The 22,957-nt window shown below is 41.3% G+C and overlaps 1 protein-coding gene across 1 annotated transcript in view; it reads right to left on the bottom strand.

The window, feature by feature from the left end:
* Positions 1 to 22,433, bottom strand: part of LOC137656405 (uncharacterized) — a 166,500-nt gene extending 144,067 nt beyond the window's left edge. Inside the window, exons 1-3 of the mRNA XM_068390581.1 lie at positions 22,274 to 22,433; positions 19,809 to 19,894; positions 2,698 to 2,882 (exon numbers count right to left, since the gene is read on the bottom strand). Of these exons, the coding sequence (XP_068246682.1) occupies positions 2,698 to 2,882; positions 19,809 to 19,894; positions 22,274 to 22,433 (431 nt within the window). The remainder of the gene's footprint in view (positions 1 to 2,697; positions 2,883 to 19,808; positions 19,895 to 22,273) is intronic.
* Positions 22,434 to 22,957: the final 524 nt, after the last annotated feature.

The following is a 22,957-nucleotide window of genomic DNA, read 5'->3' as shown; positions in this document are numbered from 1 at the left end:
ACGTCATTCTAAGTTACCTGGGCCACAGAGGGCTCCGGAAAAAGAGGAACAGACAAGAGGATATGGTGCTTCTTAGGAAGAAGCTTACGCTTTTACTGCATGACAAAAACGGCAAGGAAGGGGAAAAATCCTACTTTTTTTGTTTCTTTATTACAAGTACAATATTTATTCCATTGGGTGGACAGCAACACCCAAAAAAATTCATTACATAAATGAAATTGAATCATGCACACGAAGCACAGAGGCCATAGCCAGGTGATCAGTCTCTGTGTCATTTGATAAACTGGCATCATAGCCAGTATGTGCAATGCATGCTGTGATGTCAGCATCCACAAGGAAAGCAGCTTGTGTAGACACGGCTGCTAGAGTACACTGAGGTACTATGATACACGCAGTCGACACACGAGGTGTTGACGCATTATTGAATACAGTAATGACTTTAGCCTTCCAAAACATCTACTTGGAAGGGAATGATACCATCGTGCTCTGACAAAGTGGTTAAAAACAGTAAGGTCTGTGTCGTGGATACTCCTGAGGATGTTGCAATAAATGATGGTTTGTGTGAAAAAAAACTTTATGGCTTGGATTTTATGAAAAACACTTCATTTATTGTATTTTTTTTATAGCCCTCAAGTGGCCCCCAAAGAAGTGCCTTAATCTGTTATTATTTCTTTTAACAGGTAATGACAGCAAGACCCTATACCCAGTAGGGAGACAAGTAAAGGTACAAGAATAGGAATAATACTGCATGATCTTGCACCTGTTTATGTTGCTAATCAGCCTGGTGAAGACTGTTAAAAGCAGGTTTGCTTGGCGATTCTAGTTTTGCCGCATAAATTGGGAATAGCATCTTTCATGTTAAAGAAATGACTTACACTGAATCTTTTTTTTGTGTGTGTGACTGCAATCAAGAGGGGCTTCAGAAAATTATTATAATTAGTCTCGCCTCTTATCCTTTTTCATGGGTGTTGTAGAATAACCATGACATACTGTGTATCACTGAGGATTGTAAATTTTTTTTGTCTTTCCGATATATAGTGAGAATGTAGTCAGGACCAAAGTGCAACCTTGTTTTATAATCCCTTTGATTTTTACACAAGCTTGTTCAAATCACATTTGAGTGTAGCCCATATAGATATACGGTTAGGTGTGCCTTTGTTTACACTTGTATATGGAATCCTTACGAGTGTCCAGCTAGTGAATAGTTCTTGTTTTTAGTTTGTTTTTCAAATCCTCTTTTTGTCTTGTTAACTTTTAGAGGATTCATTCCTATGAGGCTCTGTCTGGATATATCCAGGTCTCTGCTTCTGTTTTTTGACGATCCTCTCAGGAATGAAATACATATTTTTTCCCTTTTTCTTAGAAATTAAGTTTTTTTCCTTTTTCTTAGAAACTAAGTTTTTTTTTTGGCCTAACAATGTGCCCCTCTCAGCCACTAATTTTGTCTTTTTTTCCTTAATATCCTTTTTTTTTGTTTCCTTGATAAATATTCAGTCCGTACATAACCTGAAATCGGCTTACCTCCGAATAATATAATGAAATTACATTTTTAGCTGGGTCCCTTTGCCCATTATAAAATCAAGGGGTGGTGCCCAGTGCTCCTTTCTCTTGACCTGTTACCTAGATTTTTGGGTATTCCACCGTTTTACCTTTTTGTGTAGTGAACGTTGGAGTGTGATTGGCATTCGGACACTAGGCAGGTTGGGTGCTACCTCTGGCCACAGTCCACAAACTACTACAATGTCCCCACAAAATTTCAACTCAAGTGTGGCTTTCTCGGATGAGAACGAAGGAAAACTTTTGACACTTTCAACTGAGACATCTCAGACCGCAAAGAGTCATCTTTCTGATGGAACTCTGACACAAAGGATACATATGAAATCACAAAAGGATCTATACGGATCAAATTATCAGACAATCCAGCATGAGTAAGTTGTCATCATAGATCGGCAAGAGATCTTCCTCTTGACTCGACCAGGAGAGAGGTAAAGCTTGCTCTCAGTCCTCAGAAGCTCGTACCGCTGCCCGGTTGTGGAGTTGCCTAGTAACCTATTAAATAGTTACCAGTTAGGCACCTTTTTCGTCCTTTCTGGTCGTAGAGAATCAACATAGGAGTAAACCCGCATAAATGACTAGGATGTTTGCATCTGCATATGAATAAATAACAAAGACATACTGTACTGTATATTATCTACTACTTTCAATACATTTTATTTGGTAATGTTTGCTCAATTCAAATACGTAAAAGAAAATCTTTGAAAAGCTGTGCTACATGGTACATACGGTACATCGCAACAATCCTTATAGTTTTTTCTATTCTTTTATACTGTGTGGATTAATAATTCTGATGTCTTTTCAGGTAAAGTGTATTCACTCTTCTATAATTGTGAATACATTCCTGTATTTGCTGTTATATAACTGTGATCATGCAAATTCCCGGCGAATAATAAAATTCATAAATACTCTATTAAACAAAGAAATGCCAAGGGCTGACTATAATAGGTTCACTAAGCAAGTAATGTCCTTACGATGTATTTTTGAAGAATCTACCCCACTTGCCGTATTTAAGTATGGTTGTCTGTTTACAGTACTGTATACATAAAGTATATGGAGTAGAGCTCAAACAAACTAGATTTATGAATAATAATTGATAAGAAAAATCAAAGTATAAACATGCAAAAAAACATATGTACATACATTTGCTGGGTTTTATTCAAATAGAAGTCCACTTCATAATCTGAGAAACTGGCAGAATCCAATAATGTTAAGTAAAATGGGATCGAAAATTTATGCCGATAATTTCTGTCAATTATGAGAAACTCTGCATAAGGGTCATCATCTATGGATGTTGATTCCTCACCACCTATGTCACTTGCCATTTCCTGTAATGAAAAAGAATAAAAACCAGTATCAGTAAAAAAAAATAGAACAAAGAGATTTTCTATTTCTTACAGGTAAAATATAACAAATTCATAGGTAATTTGTATTTTTCCTAACTATATAAACCTTAGCTATTTAATATGGGTAATTACTTTCGGCGTAGCTGAAATGACGAGCCATTAGAATTTTAACGAGGGTTTACTACCTCACCGCTAGTTAGCGGGGGGTAGGGAGGGTAGCTTGCTACCCCCCCCCCCCCCCCTCACACACACCTGCTTGGGCTCACTTTGCTTAGAGGTAGGACTTCACGGGGATAGGGCTGGCGGGCAAGTTTGATTAAATAGCTGAGGTTTGTATAGTTAGGAAAAATACAAATTACCTACGAATTTGTCATTTGTACCGTAACTGAAATACAAACCACGCTATTTAATATGGGTGACTCACCCCTTAGGAAGGGTGGAAAGTCCCAGCCAGTACTGGCTTTTGGCTTTGCCCGGGGACTCGGTATCTGAGTGTGTCAGCGCTTAACAATAAGGGGTCCCTGCACCTCACTAGAACATGCTGCGCAAGGGCTGCAGCCTACGTAAGCTGTGTGTGAAGGTCTGAAGTGTGACTCGCCCTAGGAAGTTGACCTGTAGTCCTTTAGATGGAAACTTTAGGCTAGGACTCTCCCAATACCACCTCGTCAGGGTAGGGGGACGTGACAGTATTAGCTTAATACTAGGAACACAAACAAACATGGTTTACCTGCAGTGGTTCGAGGTTAGCTGTGCAGTGAACCCAGGATACTGTTTTCCCCAAGAGAGGGGAGGATGAAGAAAAGAATAAGGGCCAGACAAACCTTTTCATTCATGCAGACTAAGACCGAGTAACAATGCCCTCAACCTTCTGCTACTTGTCCATTAAGGAGCCTGAGGTTTAAACCAGCTGTTGTGCAGCCACCACAGAGCGATAGAGAACATATCGAGCCTCCTGTGGGTCACGTCTTGCAGGTAGTGGGCTGTGAAGGTCGTCTGACGCTTCCACACCCCCGCTTGTAGAACCTGCAACACTGAGAAGTTCTTCTTGAAGGCCAGGGACGTAGCTACGCCCCTAACATCATGTGCTCTAGGGCGACAAGACAAAGGAGGGTCAGGATTCAGGGACAGATGGATTACCCTACGAATCCATGCTGAGATAGTATTCTTGGTAACCCTCCTCTTTGTTCTCCCAGTGCTCACAAACAATGCCTGCACTTGGGGACGAACTGCTGCCGTTCTTTTGAAATATAGCCTCAGACTCCTTACTGGGCACAGTAGGAGATGGTCTGGGTCATCTGTTACAGAACGAAGACTCGAAATCTGGAAAGAGTCGAACCAAGGGTACGGCACTCCCGGATTCTGAGTCTTAGCAACAAACTCAGGGACGAATCTGAACGTTACCTCCCCCCATCCCCTTGAATGGGCGATGTCATACGAGAGACCAAGAAGTTCACTGACTCGCTTCGCCGAGGCCAAAGCTAGTAGGAACACCATCTTCCAAGTTAGGTGGCGATCTGAAGCCTGACGTAATGGTTCGTAGGGAGGTCTCTTAAGAGACCTGAGAACTCGAACCAAGTTCCATGGAGGAGGTCTCACTTCCGACTGAGGGCAGGCAAGTTCATAACTTCGTATGAGTAGGGAAAGTTCCAGCGAAGAAGAAATGTCCACTCCTTTGAGCCTGACGGCTAGACTTAAGGCTGAGCAATAGCCTTTCACTGCCGAGACTGAAAGGTGCATTTCTTCTCGCAAATACACGAAGAACTCCGCTATTGCTGGAATAGTGGTATCGAGTGGAGAGATACCTGTTCCATGACACCAACCACTGAAAACTCGCCACTTTGCCTGGTAGACCCCTGCGAATGACCTTCGCAGGTGTCCGCGCTGGCTTTAGCGGGCTTCTGGGTACCAAAGACTCGGTCCAGAACCATGTCCTTGCCCTCTTGAGGAGGAATCTCTGGATCCGCGAATCCGTTGAGGTTCCTCATCAGAGTCAGAACTTGCCAGAAGGCATGTTCCGACTCTTGCGGCTCTCCTCCTGATGGACTAGCAGCAAGGTCTCCAGTCCCCAAAGGCTCCTCTTGGGGGGACTCGTGGACGTTCTCTGCGGGCTTAGCTGGCTCTAGTCTGATCCTCGAAGATGATTTCGGAATTGTCTTGGAGTCTTTCGACTCCCTCCTGGGAGGGATGCAGGATTCCAACAAAGATGGTGGGAGGCTCTTCTCCACCTCCACCCGGGAAGACTACTCAGCGAGAGGTGGGGTTTCTCCCATTGGTGCGATGGAAGAACGCCTCACCTCACATGAATCCCCTGAGGACAGGAAATCCTCGTCCACAGGGGAGGGAGAGAAAGTCTGGGGGGGGGAGCCTTCCTCAAAGACTTCCGAGGAGCCAGTTTCACCCTAGGAGAAGCTACCACGTCGTCCACTCCTCTTTTCCTCTTCAGGGGGGCCGAGATTTTCGTTGATTTGAGGCCTGGTTCAGAGAAAGCGGGCTTAAAAGCCTGCGCAACCGCTCTGATCAAGGACCCAAACCAGGGCTGCCGACTGGCAGCAGCACTGTCAGAGACACCCTCTGGAGGGAAGGGGATCGTTAGATCCCTAGGAGTGGAAACTCCAACAGGGTCTGCCTGAAAAGAAGAAGCTGTGGAAGAAACGTTCCTGGACCTGTCCGGAGATTTCCCTCCCTCCGTTGAGCGCGCTGTCCTGAGCTTACGGGGGGGGGGGGGGGGGGGGGGGGGAGAAGGGGAAGGGGGGGGGACACGCGACGAGGACGACCTGACCACGCATTGTCCTGCAGCCTCTCGTGTGCGAACGCGTTGTGTATCGCGCTGGCATTCGCACAGTAGGTTACTGCCTGGATCAGGTGCGGGCAAACGATGGGGAGCAGGCAAGCGATGGCGCGCAGGCGAGTGATGGCGTGCAGGCGAGCGTTGACGCGTGGGAGAGGGCGCGCGTGAAAGGGCGCGCGTTGGCGCGTGGGCGCGTGGGCGAGCGATGGCGCGCAGGAGAAGTAACTCGTGGGCGCGTAGGCGCTCAGGTGAAGGGGCGCGTTGGCGCGCAGGTGCGCGTCCCGGAGACCTCAGACGGTGTGTAGCCACAGGATCCCGAAGGGCCCGTAAGGGTGAAGCCGTTGGGCGGCGCGCGCGCGCGCGCAGGGAAAATATCCCTAGCACGCGGGCGCACAGGAGGGCGCTCACCTGGAACCGTAGTTCTAGTGGTGGGCGCGCGATGGAGACTGCGGGCGATGGCGCATAGGCGAGATCCGGTGGCGCGTCGGCGATCGGTGACGCAGTGGAGAGCGCTGGTGAGCAGGGGAGGAAGAAGTCTTCCCTCTGGAACCCAGATCCGAAGATCGTGGGCGAGCAGGCGAACGATGGCGCACAGGCGAGCGCTGGCGCACAGGAGATCGCTGACGAGCAGACCGTGGACGTGCATGGCGCGCATCAGGCTGAGGGCGCGCAGTGGTGCGCTGACAAGCAGGAGATCGTGGGCGTGCAGGTAAGCGCTGGCGCGTTGTCTCTGGAACCGCCGGGCGAGCAGGAGATCGTGGGCGCACAGGAGATCGTGGGCGTGCAGGTGAGCGCTTGCGAGACGTGTCTGCAACTGGCGAGCGCTTGCGCACAGGAGAACGTTGGCGCACAGGGGATACCTGGCGCTTGAGGGACTTACACACAATGTATGAAAGCCCCTTTTGCCCCGAAGGGACCGGTGCCCGTTGGATAACGGGACGGGTGGGCGAGCACAGCGCATCTGCAGCTAGGAAGGGCGACGGCAGGTCAGCAGGTCTGGCAAGAGAAGGAGATAGCGAACAATCTGCGGAGAGGTCCAGGTCCAAAGAAGTAGCAGGAACGGTCGCTGAAGGACGAGGTTCCTCAGCGGCGGACTGCGAGGATGAAGACTCGAAGAGGAGTCTCCTAACACCCTTGTGAGGAGAAGGTAGACCTTGGCGACGAAGAGGAAGGCGAGCCATATGTCTTATACGTCCTCTGGGAGTAGCAGGCAGACCATCGGCAGTCCTCCGAAGAGGAGTCTCTGTCAGTGAACTCCCCCGAGGGGGAGAATCACCTGCAGGAGGGACCGTTGGACCTAGTTCCTCCCTCGAAGGGTGTCCGGGGGGGGGAGCTAAGCCTTCAGCTACAACAGGAGCAGAGGTTTGAACACTCTCATTGGAAGCCTCTGCCACAAAAGCCTCGACGATAGACAGAGGGTCAACCTCTGCTACCGTCGGTGACTGTTTGACAGCTGCTCCCAACCTGATCATGTCAAACAGGGCTTCCTTGGAGGGCGAGCCCTCAAGCCCCAAGGAAGCCCAAAGATGTAAAAGATCATTATTACTCATATTTACATTAGGAGAAACAATTAAATCCTCCCCCGGGGGAGAAGGAGGAGCTGCCTCGCTATGGGAGGCAACTCCCTCTCCCAAACCCCGAGATCGGTCAACAACAATACGGCCTACGCTACCACTCGACAGCCTCTCGAGAGAAGCCGACCGAGTGGGAGCTTCGGAGGAGGTTTGGGCCACAGAAGAAGAGTCCTTAGGATTTTCCTTCTTCAAAGAAACCTTTGAAGGAGAAATATCCCGTTTGGACTTCTTCTTCCGGCACCGGGAAAACCTCTCCCACTGGGAGGTAGACCACTCCATACATTCAATACATACATTACCACTATCACATCGTTGACCCCTACAATAAAGGCATAAGGTGTGTGGGTCGGTGTCTATTGCCAACATGAAGGTCCCACAAGGGCGGTCAGGCAACCCAGGACACTTCCGCATCGTAGAGGCCAACTTCACAACACTCTAGAAAAAGAAAAAGCAAAAACAAAGATTAATATTGGCTGTCGTGTAGGCGAGGGTGACAGCGGACACGTCCGTCTAGCACCCGAGCCGATAGCAAAGTGAACTTAACACACAGGTGTGTGAGGGGGGAGGGTAGCAAGCTACCCTCCCTACCCCCCGCTAACTAGCGGTGGGGTAGTAAACCCTCGTTAGAATTCTAATGGCTCGTCCTTTCAGCTACACCGAAAGTAATTACCCATATTAAATACCGTGGTTTGTATTTCAGTTACGGAACAATTATAGAATAGTACAATAATGGGTTTGGAGAACATAAGAATTATTTAGTATATTTCATAATGTTTTGAATGTCTTTTATAATAATTTCTGGAGGAAATCTATAGTTTTGAGTTATGAGAGTCAACTGAAATGCTATGAATTTCCGCTAGGTATCATCATCAATAACGTTCGCTACACCTTAACCCTTCTACCCCCATGGACGTACTTTTACGTTTCACAAAACTCATCCCTTAACCCCCATGGACGTACCAGTACGTTGTTGCAAAAAGCTGCTATTTGCATTTTTTTTGCATATTTCTGATAACTTCAAGAGAAACTTCAGGCATTTTCCAAAATAATGAGACCAACCTGAAATCTCTATGACACAAATTAAGGCCGTCAGCGCAATCTAAAAAAAAAATATTGCAAAACGTTCTTGAAAAAGAAAAGACGCCTGGGGGTTAAGGGTTGGAAAGTTCCAAATAGCATTGGGGGTAAAAAGGTTAAAATAAAGTGGACCACTCTTATTTTATGTTGTTTATATTACCTTATTTAAACTTTGTTGCTTCTGCCAGTGATCATAAAAAAAAAAAGTCATAATCATAATAAAAAATTTTTTACTGTCATCAAAACCCAGTAATATAAATTAAGCATGGAAAACAAGACTTTTCAATCCCATTTTCTGTGTTCAGTGAAGTTGTTCATACCCGCGTTCATCGCACAATACTAAAAAACTCCTAACTTTAAACAAGCGTATTTACCTGTATGTTAGTATGCCAAATTAACACTTAATTACTTAATAGCCTTTGCTCTACAGTACAGTATTCCTTCATCTATTGCTGATAATTGGTTCCTGGTCTCTTGCTACAGGTGAAAATCCGCAAAGTAGCAACGCCCTATTATATTTTATTATTTTCTTATACTTTGAACCTTTATAAACCTCCCCAAAAATAATATCAAATCACCCTCTATCTGCATTATCTTTTCCCACATTCAGATACAGTAGTATTAAACAGAAAACACTTAAGTATATATGAAAATATTCTTTGTGTACAGTATATACAGTAGAGTACAGTATATAAGCAGTTATAAAAAGTTATTCAATCGTAAGTTTTAATTTCACTTACAGTACTCACTAACTCAATCACTCTATATATGTAAGTAAGAGGTTCTACTCACCTGGCTTGAATGATGACTATGATACTCTTCTCATCTTTCTCAATGTTGTGAATGGTCAACTCAATGTTGTAATGGCGCCCGACTGCCGCGAAACTTCTGCCTTCGCTCAACAGGGCGAGAAGTTTTTTCTTCTCAACTAGGGCCACCATCTTCCTTTGCCACTTGGACTAACTACCAGAGGCCATAAAAGGAGTAAGGCATTTGGGCGACATCATAAGGATTGAAACAAATATAAGACAACGCTAAAACTTCATCAAACGCAGGAGTACAAGTTACTGTAATGCGAATTAAACATACAGTAACTGATGCACATTGCGCATTCGCAAGAAGCTACAAGACAAGATACTGTGAGGTGACGCCGTGGTCAATGGCCAATCAGCTCCCAGGATACAAATCTCTATTCTCTCTTTGGGTGAATCCTGACTGCCAGCCCATAACGTGCTGTGTACGATCTCAAGTGAGTACAGACTAAGCAGTATGTCGCAACACACTGTTTCTATCGGAATTTACACCTTTCCGTATCTCACAGGTTTCCGCAATTTAGCAGAAATATGCATGATTATAGACATTTATAGATTAAAAATCCTGCAATGCAGTGAGGCCGCGAAACATGAGCCACAATTTGGCGAGGGAATACTGGAGCTGGCTTCACTCATAATTTTATATTTCTCAATGTTTCCATGTTCTGGGAAACGGAAAACATTAATCTGCGAACGTTCGCCCTATGGGCTAGTAGCTTTTCAAGTTTATAACATTTGATCTTTAATTAAGTTTAAACAGATATACGTTCCAAATTCAATCTTGCTCTATACTGTAAACCACACATTTCTATCATTATATTTGAAAATATTTTATAATTGGCTGCATAAAACTATTGAAATACACACTAAACAAAGGGGTGAGTTGTAGCTTTGCGCTACAGCATCTGGCCGTACATTGGACTTCCTATTCGATATCCCATTACCAGACTAAATATCTCAAACACACGTTTCTACCTCAACCTTAACATGACAAATAAAATAAGAGATCTAATTACATTGTATATTCTGATAATGAAAACAAATAACCATAATATTTAGAATATAAAACATTGGGCCCTTTATTCTGTTCAAATAAGTAACTTACGACCAAAGCACCGCCTATAAGTTTTTTTCTGAACTGTCTGAAGAGAGGAGGTTCCAGTGACAGGTGTTAAGATGAATTTAGGAGTAAAATAAGTTTTTTTTTTTTTTTTTATTAAAACCTGTATCTCTGTTACTACAGGTATTGGTTTCTGACAGTAGTATATGGGATTCAAAATACTGTGGCATATTTGTAAAGATCTATTAATGTCCTCACTGATTTTGTACTATTCTATAATAAAACCCATACACCTATAGGTGACTGAGTAACTAAACTGAATGGCTTGCATCATCAATAAAGGTAAAAAAAAAAAAAAAATTAATAAAAGATGATACATAAGAGTATTTAGTGAGAAATTAAAGTATCATAGTATTACTGTAAAGATTAGAGAGGTATCAGACTTGCATAATCAACTACATTAAAAGCAACACAACCTAACCTAACTCTGTGAATGCATTCTTATTTACTTAGTGGAAGGAGGATATGCTTTCAAACACCCATAAACAATAGAACTTTACTAGTACAATCGTTTAAACCCATAACCATCAATCGCTAGGTAATAATAACCAAGGTAATCAAATTTTAAGTCTGTATAATTGATAATTAACACCGAAATACTAGTCCACGGGGCTGATGCGCATTACGAAACCTGTTCTGCTTGCCAGAACATAGCAGTGAGATTATGTTTAATTGCTAGCAAGGAGAGCATACAGCAGAACAAACGGCAATAAATCATTAGCTTAATTGGTATTATTATAGTAAAATTGGGGGCAAACTTTACTAATCAATAATTTGTATACATAGAAAAACTCGTTTTCTTTGAAAACGACCTTTATTTCCTTCGCAAATAAGATATACCCTAATATATCGCACGGTAATGGGGGCCACCCAATGGGAACCAGGGGTTTTGGGTGGGGAAAATTTATTGGCAAATTGATAAATAATTGTAAAACTAACCATTTCCCCTCTATACATTATTCTCTGGGACACATAATAAATCCACAAAAGACGGCACAAAATATGGGGGATCCTAGGTAAAACTTTTGAAGCATGACACACTCGATACCAAAAAAAAAAAAAAAAAAAAAAAAAAAAAAAAAAAAAAAAAAAAAAAAAAAAAAAAAAAAAAAAAAAATTATCAAATTGAAATTAAATGAGGTTGCCCAGATCTTACCTCCAATTCTCTTTTTAAGTCGGGAGAGACATTTTCTCTAAAGCAATGTTTACTTTTAATGAGCCCTTCAACTTACTTTCTTACATATGCACATTCAGTTCCAATTAAAGTTTATTAGCTATGAGCTCTGACATCATTAAGACGTAATTGTTTCATAACCAATTACGAACAACTCCAGTCGAAAACCAAGTTTAACAAGAATTTTAACAGAGTAATACAGTTACAGCTTAACGTCCACTGGTATCTGTGTTTGACTGAATACTTCGAATAATGGAAAACACCAGCATTCAGTTCGTTTGCAGTTGTGATACATGTCGGATGACATTCATGGAGGCCAACGAATTTAGGGTATTTTCCACAAATTTTGAGTAAATTTCCCGAAATTTAGGATATTACCCACGAATTTAGGGTAATGGCTGCTCTTTTTGCTATTTCGATGCTACAGACAAGTTTCACGGTACAGTACTCCTGGTGCTGTGAATAATTTTCAAAAGGCTCATTGTGTTATCCCCAAATGGTTAGTGTCTCAAGTGCTGATTCTCACTTACTTTTTAGGGAAGACCAGTGCATCTATAAAGATTGCCAAGACAAAAAGAGACTTAAGTGTCAATCATAAGGATTTATTTGTGATTTACATTTAGTTTGTTACCTGGGAAGGAGGGTCCGGGAGCTTGTCCCCGGGCAAAGGGTTGTGACCTGGGAAAGGGGGTCCCGGGGCTTGCCACAGGCTAGGGGTTGTGACCTAGGAACTACTAGGTTAGGTCATGTGGGTTTCTTAGGTTCTAGAACCTTTTAGAAACCTCAAAAGTGTTGAATAATCCTGTTTAGTAACCTGGGAAGGAGGGTGTCAGCCCCGCGGCTAGGGGCTGTGACCTGGGAACTACTAGGTTAGTTTAGGTGGGTTTGTTAGCTTCTGTACCCTTTCACATACCTCAAAAGTGTTAAATAATCATGTTTTGTTCTGTTTTCACACACCCAAAATCCCAGGTTCCCACCTCTGTCCATCGGTAAGCAGAGGTCCATAATGGTAGAACAGCTTACTTGCAGTGGAAATAAAGGTCAAATTCGTTGAAAGCAGAACATTTACTATAGTGAAAGTGTTTTTCTCTCTTATCATGTTATCCCGTGTTTTACTATAAATTCATCGCTCAATTAAGCTAGGAGGTAGCAATACGATGAACATTGTTACGAATGACTCCATAGAAAATGGGAAGGAAAATTACGTATTCTATGCATCCGGATTTTCTGGCGAATATAATCTCCAGAGTTTTGACCTTGTTTCATTAATAGTCCTCGGTAGTAGACCCATCATTACTCAAAACCTATGGATTGCCACCAAAAATCATTATCAAAAACATTCAAAACACCTATAAATACATACTGATCCCATTTTTAAAGCCGTAAAAAATATAGTTTTAATATAAAAATTTGCTCTACCCTCATACCACATACCATACAATATGCAAACCACCAACAGCTCTTACTGAACAACTCTGAGTACTGTACTTGTAACAAGTAGGGACATTCATAAAAAAATTATTAATGCCTATCAAATCCTTTTATTCTTTAGAAATAAAGTTTATGGGTTAATATATGATACTCTAATTTCTAACAAAACTGGAATTAGCTATAAGAAATGGACGAGTGCTGGCTAGTTTGGTATTTTTCTCTATACAGTGAACCCTCGCTACTTCGCGGTTCGACAATCGCGGATTCACCACTTCGCGGGGTTTTCCCATAACCCATATATATATACATATCGCGGATTTTCCGGAAAATTCGAAAATACCGCGAAATCTGAAGACCCCCAAATACGATATTTTGTTACCTGTAATTCCATTAATACTGTAATTAGTAATATCTGCTCTTACTGATTGTTCATTGCATTACATATGATATATAATTCAGCACAGAAAAAAATAAAACACGAAAAGAGAATGTGATCATACGATAATTCAGTACGTAGTAAAATTAAATCGAACATGAAACGCAAATCAGATGCAGTCATACCATATTAGAATGGTGTGTACTGTAATGGATGTGCTTCTTTTCCATGAATCTTTTGTATGTATACGTACGTGGTACAGTACTGCATCCAATAATATTCTTTGTTGCAAAAATCACATTTCGAATAAGCGTACGAGAGAGAGAGAGAGAGAGAGAGAGAGAGAGAGAGAGAGAGAGAGAGAGAGAGAGAGAGAGAGGCGTAAAATAGCGTACGTAAAGTGTGTATTATTATTATTGTTATTATTATTATTATTGTTGTTGTTGTTAATAAAATTATTATTGTTATTATTATTATCATTATTATTATTATTATTACTGTACAGTATTATTATCATTATTTATTATTATTACGGTATTGTACTTAATCTACGTACGTTCAGTATGCGCGGGGCATCTTCTATGAGTAGGTAACCAACGCATCATAGTACTGTAAGACGGGTTGTGATTGGTTCAAGCGCTGATAGATGACGAATCAGAACTCAAGTTTTGTTATCTAGCCTGTGATTGGTGTTTTGCCCGCATCTTCTACCCGCAGCATCAAAGTTCTCGCGGGGCTGGATCGTTCACTTTCTCTTACCACGTATCGCTGAGTAGACGTTCTTAAGTTTGTGAAGTTTAATCTGTGCTGTGTGCGACCTTTTTAAGTTGAACTTTTTGTTACAGTACTGTACATAAATCCTACTGTAATGGCTCCCAAGCGTTCTGCTTCTCTTAAGGCTGGTAGTGAGCCTAAACGCCACCGAAGGATGATGACGATAGCTGAGAAGGTTACGCTTCTCGACATGTTAAAAGATGGTAGAAGTTACGCGGCCGCCGGCTGCCATTTTGGCATCAACGAATCCACCGTTCGCTATATCAAAAAGGACGAGGCGAACATTAGAAAGACGGCTGCAATCACCTTTAGCAGATCAGCGAAGCGAGTCGTTACAACGCGTAATAAAACGATCGTACGCATGGAAGGTGCTTTAGCTGTGTGGATTGCCGACTGCCGGAAGAAGAACATAGCGTTGGATACGAACACCATCCAAACAAAGGCTTTGAGTTTATATGAGAATTTTGCTGCAAAGGAACCTAAAGACGACGACGGCAACCATGCTGAAGATGATGATGATGCAGATGATCCTCAACCAGGGACATCCACTGATTCCCAGCCTCAGAAACGTTTTTCCGCAAGCAAAGGATGGTTCGCGAAGTTTCAGAAACGCTTCGCCCTGAAAAGCGTTTCCCTGCATGGGGAGTCTGCTTCCGCTGACACTGCCGCTGCTGAAACTTACGTGAACCAGACGTTCAAGAATATTATCGCCGAAGGTGGATACAAGCCGGAACAAGTCTTTAATATGGATGAGACTGGCTTGTTTTGGAAGAGAATGCCGTCGCGAACTTTCCTGTTCAAAGAGGAAGCCAAAGCCTCTGGCTTTAAGGCATTCAAGGATCGCGTTACCCTCGTGATGTGTGGCAATGCTGCTGGATTTTTGTTAAAGCCGGGGCTTATTTATAAGTCGAAAAATCCTCGCGCTTTGAAAAATAAAAATAAGAATCTCCTTCCTGTGTACTGGATGCATAATCAAAAAGCATGGATTACGAAGATGCTGACCTCCAACTGGTTCCACCAGTGTTTTATCCCGCAAGTCAGTAAATATCTCTTAGAGAAGGGCTTGCCATTCAAGATCCTTCTCCTTATGGATAACGCTGGTGGACACGCAACTGACCTGTCGCATGAGGGCATTCAGGTTGAGTTCCTGCCACCCAACACCACGTCATTAATTCAACCGATGGACCAGGGGGTTATCAGGGCGTTCAAGGCCCTCTACACGAAGAATACCTTGGCGGACCTCGTTGCGTGTGTGGATGCTGCCCAAGATGACGAGGATGAAGATTTCAACTTGAAGGCGTACTGGCGGCAGTACACCATAGCCACGTGCCTGCAGAATATTCAGAAGGCACTTCAAGAGATGAAACCTGCAACCGTGAATGCGAGCTGGAAGAAGTTGTGGCCCGATATTGTTTACGACGACAAGGGATTTACTCCGTCGGAAATCCAACACTCTGCAATACGGAAATCTGTGCAGTTGGCTGCCATAATTGGAGGTGACGGGTTTGGCCACATGACGACTGAAGACGTCGACGAGTTGTTGGACTGCCATTCCCAGCCCCTAACTGACGCAGACCTCGAAGACCTGACGAAATCGGCAAGTGAGGAAGAGAGTGATACCCAGGAAGAGACCCAAGAAAATGTCGAAGAAACGGGCTTAACATTAGAACGGCTTGCCAAGGCCTGCAACCACGCGAAGGAGTTGAAAGAAATGTTGCAAGAGTGGGACGAGGATATGGTTCGCTCGATGCAATTCTGCAACAAGGTTGATGACATAATGACTCCCTACAAAATGCTCTTGGATCGAAAAAAGAAGCAGCGGCAACAACTTCCGATCACAATGTTCTTCCAGCCTCGCAAAAAAGAGCCAGTTCCTCCTGCTAGTACGCCTTCGGAAGAAATTGAAGTTTCCCAGGAAGAAGTTGAAGAGGTGTCCCAGGAAAAGACACCTCCGTCTGAAGAGACGTAAAATACTATCATTGGCTGCACAGTAGAACACATCATCAGCTTCATCATCATCATTTCTACTGTGCAGCAAATTCATCGCAATCACCATTCAAGTTTTTCTTCAACTTCTTTCGTGGTGAGTACAGTAACAATCTTTATTTTTTACTTTAATATTCTTACTGCCTGTTTTATAGTTTAATAATGTACGTACTGTATGCATTAAGTTAAAGGGAAGGTTTTAAAAGTCTACATGTTGTAACCTATCATATTTTTTTTGTTTAAAATTTACATTTACGTACGTAAAACAATCTCTCTCTCTCTCTCTCTCTCTCTCTCTCTCTCTCTCTCTCTCTCTCTCTCTCTCTCTCTCTCTCTCTCTCTCTCTCTCTCTCGTAAATTGTTTTCCTGCTTTGCTACGTACAATACTGTATAATTTATATTTGTAAGGTAACATATTTTGTAAATGCTTTTACTGTAAATACTGTATGTACTGTATCATTATTTATCACTATCATCATGCGCGTTAAATGCCTTGTTTGTTCCGAGCGTGGTTGTTTACTGAGCGTACACGCCGTCGTTTCAGGCGGCGTCATAAAGAAAAACATTTCATTTGGAAGTCCTAAGAAAAATACGTAAACTAAAACATTGGTAATAAACAAATCAACATACAGTACAGTACTGTATAATCAATATAATCGATGCAAAAACTAACCTATACATATATGTGTACTGTACACTAAATGAGTTTGTTTCTTCATTATGATCAGAGATGAACGTAAACAAAACATTGGTTGCCATTTTTTATCGTGCTTTTTAGGTGTTTAGGAAACGCATGATATAAAATCGCCTTTAATATTTGTGCCTATTTTAGTTTAGGGTGCTGTAGTACATGCATTAAGTGTTCTGTACATTAAAGGGTGGTTTGTTAACAGTACTACGTACAAGGGAAGGTTTTTAAAAGTCCGAATATACATGTTAAATAAATAGGTAAATATGATGTCACTACTTCGCGGATTTTCACCTATCGCGCCCGCGTCTGGAACCTATCTACCGCGATAAACGAGGGTTCACTGTATGTTTAATAGGGGCTGGGGCATAATAACTTACGTATCAGTCTGTTAAAATGTGAAGAATGTTTTTCATTCTAAGTCCATTGTTTACATCTGAGAGACTGAAGGGGACTTATTGCACATGCGTTTTCCTATGATCTGGGGTGCTTTCTGTGTATTTACAATGACGGGGTTGTCAGGTGGTTTTTTTTAAACCAATTAACAGCTTACAAGTACTTCTAAGTTCCCGGATGTTGTTCTACAACAGCCCTTTTTTTCCCACCTTCGCCTTCAGTTTTAAGTTAACCACCATCTCGTAACGACATCTCCAAGAGTGAACTTAAGGGAAGCACATCAATCTATTTCAAATTTTCGTTTATGTCGGCAATTGATTATGAAGGAAATGCTCTCCGTTCAGTGAAAAGCTATTGCTACTCATGTGAAATTAAAAATATAACAGCGAATTAAGGCCTCACAGGTCAATTCTGACTTGATTTTCAGGGAAGGACATCACATTTTCTACTGCAATGCTTTTGTAAAGATTGCCAAGAAAAAAAAAGTTGACGATGTCAATCATAGGGTAAGGAATTAGTTGTGATTTACTTTTTCATAATGGAAGGATTTATTTGTGATTTACTTTATTTGGATTTCTTTTAGTTTGTGACCTGGGAAGGGGGGTCCAAGGGACTTGGCCCCCCAGCTAGGGGTTATGACCTGGGAAGGGGGGTTTGGGGGGCCTAGGAGTTATGACCTGGGAACTACTAGGTTAGATTAGGTGGTTTTGTTAGGTTCAATACTCTATTTACAAATCTCAAAAGCTAAGTAATCACGTTTTGGCCTGTTTTCACCCATTCACATGAATCATATATTTTTCCAACTGGTTATCTTGGGCTTATTTTACATTACAGACCATGGTAAATTTTTAGTTTCAGCCAAATTTGGAAAAATGCAATAAAAATATATTTCTTGCATCAGAAATAGTGTGGTTTCAATGAATTTAACGTTTATTTTGACTGCAAACCAACCGATTTAGAGATTTACTATGTATACCCTAGTTCATCCCACCAATTATGGGGGACACCCTTTGGGAACCGGGGTTTTGGGTGGGGGAAGGGGGGGGAGGGTGTTGGGGCATTGAATGATATTTGCAATAAATGAATAATTAATGTTCCAGCACCCCTCCCCCATACCCCTAACTAGGCCTACCGGGGGGAGGGGGGTAGGGCCCCCCAGCGACCCCCCCTTAAAGCCACAGTAATTTTCAGGGCACCACAGAACCTAACAAACCCACCTAACCTAACCTAGGGGCCCTGTACCCCTACCGGGGGGGGGCTTCGCCCCCCCTGCGACCCCCCCTTATGGCCAAAGTAATTTTCAAGGCACCACAGAACCTAACAAACCCACCTAACCTAACCTAGGGGCCCTGTACCCCTACCGGGGGGGGCTTGGCCCCCCCCTGCGACCCCCCCTTATGGCCACAGTAATTTTCAAGGCACCACAGAACCTAACAAACCCACCTAACCTAACCTAGGGGCCCTGTACCCCTACCGGGGGGGGCTTCGCCCCCCCTGCGACCCCCCCTTAAGGCCACAGTAATTTTCAGGGCACCACAGAACCTAACAAACCCACCTAACCTAACCTAGGGGCCCTGTACCCCTACCGGGGGGGGGCGTCGCCCCCCTGCGACCCCCCCTTTAACCAGGGGTAAATTTGAATATATATATTTTGTTAAATCACTTCTTACCTTAAACGGAAGATGACGATGAAGATGTGGAAGGTTGTGGTTGACCCTCTTCTGAATCATCAAGTACTGGAATACGTTCAGATTTGATACAATACCACACATGTCTATCCTCACGAAAATGTAAAGGCGAATCACATTTACCACACTGGACACTTAAAGGTAATACGGAATGCTCCCTTAGAAAACGATTCACTACTTCAGGAGTTCCATTATAATTCCCATGAAATCGGCCGATCACATCAAAATAGGAATAACGACATATTTCACACAACCGTACCGGAGGATCCATGACAGTCAAGTGACGTGTGATGAAAATATAGAATCCGGAACTTTTGAAAACCGAAAACAAACGACAATCACGGGTTTCTCCCATAATGAAATAGGGAAAAAAACAAAATACTCTCGTTTACAATGTTATATTGCACGAAAAACAGATCCTTGAAACAAGACTGAGAGACCAATGAATCGTCCAATAATAACCCTTGAAAAGAACCCAGTAGTATTTAGATTGGAGGAGCGACATTAGTGGGAGGAGCAAATGCGCATTCAAGCAAATATTGTCACATTGCGCAATGGGGAGGAGCCAAGTAAGATGAAAACAGATATACAAACGAACAAGAGCTCCCTTGCGTGGCCATGGAAAGATATACACTAAACTTAGAAAAAGTCAAGACCTTCAATTCCTGAAATATTTTTTTTCTCTGTAAGTATGCATTAGCGACAATAATGTATTGAGAAGAAGTGTTTTGTTATCACGTGCTTTACTAGGAAAATATATTAATATAATACATTTCCCAATTTGGTTGAATCCAAAACTTTACCCAGACCATTATTATTGCTGCTAATCACTGGTTTATGACATTTCCCAACCCCCCCCCCAAAAAAAAAAAAAAAACAGGTTTCCCACTGGGGTCCCCCACAATTTTCTTGATCCAAAAACTCATGAACAGGTGGTTTGCCCCCAATAATCATGGTCAGAAATGCATAAAACACAAGATAGCGAGTATGTATTTGGCTAGAAATTAAAGTATCATATATTTACCAGTTTATGAATGAAATGACTCGTCCTGAGTGACAGAATAAGCAACCTTACTGTGTAAGTTGTTCTTACCTTTATTCCAAGACTTTCTATAAGTAAAGTTAAACGTTATCGTTTAGACAGTTTAGGCAGCCACTGTGCTCCAATAATTACTCCCATTGATATGGGCCAACAGGTCTGGAAGGAGGGAAGGACTCGTTGACCAATTACTTATTCTCCAGAGGTTATTGAAACTCGAAAGTTATATTGTTGTTGTCACAACATTGGCTACAGGTAGAGGCGTTTGTTTGAATATGAGGCTTAAATCTTGGGCGTTCGAAACACAAACCAGTCTACTTTGGGATAGTCCGATATAGGAAAATAAGTTTGTCTATCATTTCTTCTTATTATTCTTATGAAGACGAAGGGAAAATAAGTTTGTCTACTAATTCTTCTTATTATTCTTATGAAGACGAAGGGAAAATAAGTTTGTCTACTATTTCTTCTTATTATTCTTATGAAGACGAAGGGAAAATAAGTTTGCCTACAATTTCTTCTTATCATCTTCATGAAAACGAATAGAAAATATATCACATTGGAACTAAATAAGATGCCAATTAAACCAATGTATGACACGGTATTTAATTAATTTTTAATGCCAAGCTTATTGCTCGCAATGACATTTAAAAGTCAGAAGACTAAGGCATGTGACACACATTCTTAGATTGCAGTGGAGAACTTAAACCAAAGTTATTTTTGTACATGAGGCAATTCTGTATTTTATAAAATAATAACTCACTTTGATGATGTAATTTGAGCAAGCGTGACCTTACACTTCTAATAACTTTCATTGTATTTTTTATTTGTTGAATAGTGAAAAATGTTTATTGACATCTTTTTGTTATTCAAATAACAGTAATCCAATGTACATTCATTACTCAAATTATTATATAAACAATAAATAAAACGAGTTTCACATAAAATGCATAATATCAATAATTTACTTGTTTACTTGTTTTGGGTTTAAATCCAACCCTCCACTGAAGTCGAGTGAACTACTTCTCGGGCGGGTCCATATCAATCATCTAATGAAACATTTTCATTATAACTTATACAATACTTTGATTGTAGCATCTTCCAAATCATATGATCTTGTGAAAAGTAATGTCTTTAGTTTCTTCTTAAATTCAATTGCCCCTTTTAGGTCCTTCATTTCAGTTGGCAGTTTATTATAGTGTCTAGGCGCACAGTAGCTAAAAGCCCTTTCACCAAATTTACTATTTGTTCTTGGTTCAGATAGCCTATGTTTGTCACTCATGTGTCTTATGTTAACATTTGTTTCTAGTTCTAGTTTGTTCAGGCATTCTTTTAGATATTTTGGTTCATTTTGGTTCAGTATCTTAAACGTTAGTAAGAGTAGCTTGCATTCAATTCTCGCCTTTACCGGCAGCCAGTGTAATTTAATAAGTGCAGGGGTAACTCTTTCCCTATTGTGTAGTCCTTTTATTAATCTAGCGGCTCTGTTTTGTACTCTGAAATTTCTTCAGCTGATAATTTGATAAGCCATAGAACAGTGAGTTGCAGTAATCAATTCTTGAAAATATGTGGTAATTAATGAGTATGGCCATAGATTTTTCATTTAAGTATTTACTAATAAATGCTATGTTTCTAATATGATAGTTGCAATTTCTTACCATATTATTCATATCTTCATTCATTGTCAGTCTATCATCCATGATTACTCCAAGATTTCTGACAGATTTCTTTATGTTAATGATCGATTGACCAATTTCAATTCTTTGGAAGCATTCGATTCTTTTTATATTTTTTTTTTCATTTCCAAAAATAATACATTCACTTTTATCTTCAGTGAGCTTGAGCTTTTTTTTTAACATCCAAGCCTTAATGTCATTCATTATTTCATGTATCTTTCTTTTAGCTTCATCAACTGATTCTATTAGGAAATAGAATTGTGTATCATCAGCGTATATTTTAAACTTAACTCTGAGTTTCAAGTATATTTGCCAGTTCAATCATGTAAATTTCAAACAGGAGAGGGCCTAGTACGCTGCCTTGAGGCACCCCTTTGGTTAGTTGTCTTGTCTCAGATTCAACATTTGATATTACTACTTTAACTTTGCGGTTTTCAAGATAACTCACAAACCAGTCATATGCTCGTTCTGCGATGCCCACAGCTTTAAGGTCTTCCATCAGATGTGTATGTTCGACAGTATCAAATGTTGCATTTAGATCAAGCATCACAAGAATGCAACACTTGCCATTTGTTATAATTTCTGTTATGTCATTTTTAATCGCTAACACTGTTGTTTCTGTGGAATAATTTTCTCTGTATGCAGATTGATCATCAGGTATAGCATTAGATTTTTTCAGATGTTTCCAGGTTTGTTCGTGTACAGCAGTTTCAATAATTTTCGAAAAATATGACAGATTTGATATTGGCCTATATGAACTTAAATTGTCTGTATCACCTTTTCCTTTATAGACAGGCTTCATACATGCAACTTTTTCACAATCAGGGAAAACTGCCTGTGTTAAACTCATGTTTACCATGTTTTGATAGGTCTCTTGTAGTCTAGTGAAATTTTCTGCATCTTTTACTTCATCAATTGGAAATGGGTCTTTTCCCATTCTCATATAATCACTCTGACTTAACTCTTTGAATACCCTTATCTTACTTACACCTGTTGCTGATGTATTCCTTCGTTCGGTTGTGCCGATGTTGTGAAAACTGGAGCAGATTTGATTTATTTGTTCTTCAAAATGATCAATAAAATCATTTGCTAGGCATTTAGGATCATTAGTTATGTCAGGCAATACTATTTCTGTCTTTAGACCTAATAGTTTCTTTAGGTTCTTATGTATTTTCCGTGGGTCATTTTCATTGCACACTTTTTTTTATAATAGGCCTTTTTTTAACTAAGATAAGGTAATTGTAGTGATTTCTAGCTGCTTTGTAATGTTGCCAGTTTTCATTGTTTTTATTTCTTTTCCATTTACCCTCCATTTTTATTTTTATTTTTTTTCTTCATGTAATTCATTATCAAACCAGTTCGATTTTTCTTTAATTGTGATAATTTTTATTTCCGGGCACCTATTATTATAATCAGTTGCAAGTATTGTTTTACTTCTATCAGTAATGCAGTTTATACAGG

The sequence above is a fragment of the Palaemon carinicauda genome, chromosome 17, assembly GCF_036898095.1.
Source record: "Palaemon carinicauda isolate YSFRI2023 chromosome 17, ASM3689809v2, whole genome shotgun sequence".
Classification (NCBI taxonomy): domain Eukaryota; kingdom Metazoa; phylum Arthropoda; class Malacostraca; order Decapoda; family Palaemonidae; genus Palaemon; species Palaemon carinicauda.
The sequence above is the reverse complement of the archived record's forward strand: the minus strand, read 5'-3'. Positions and strand labels throughout refer to the sequence as shown.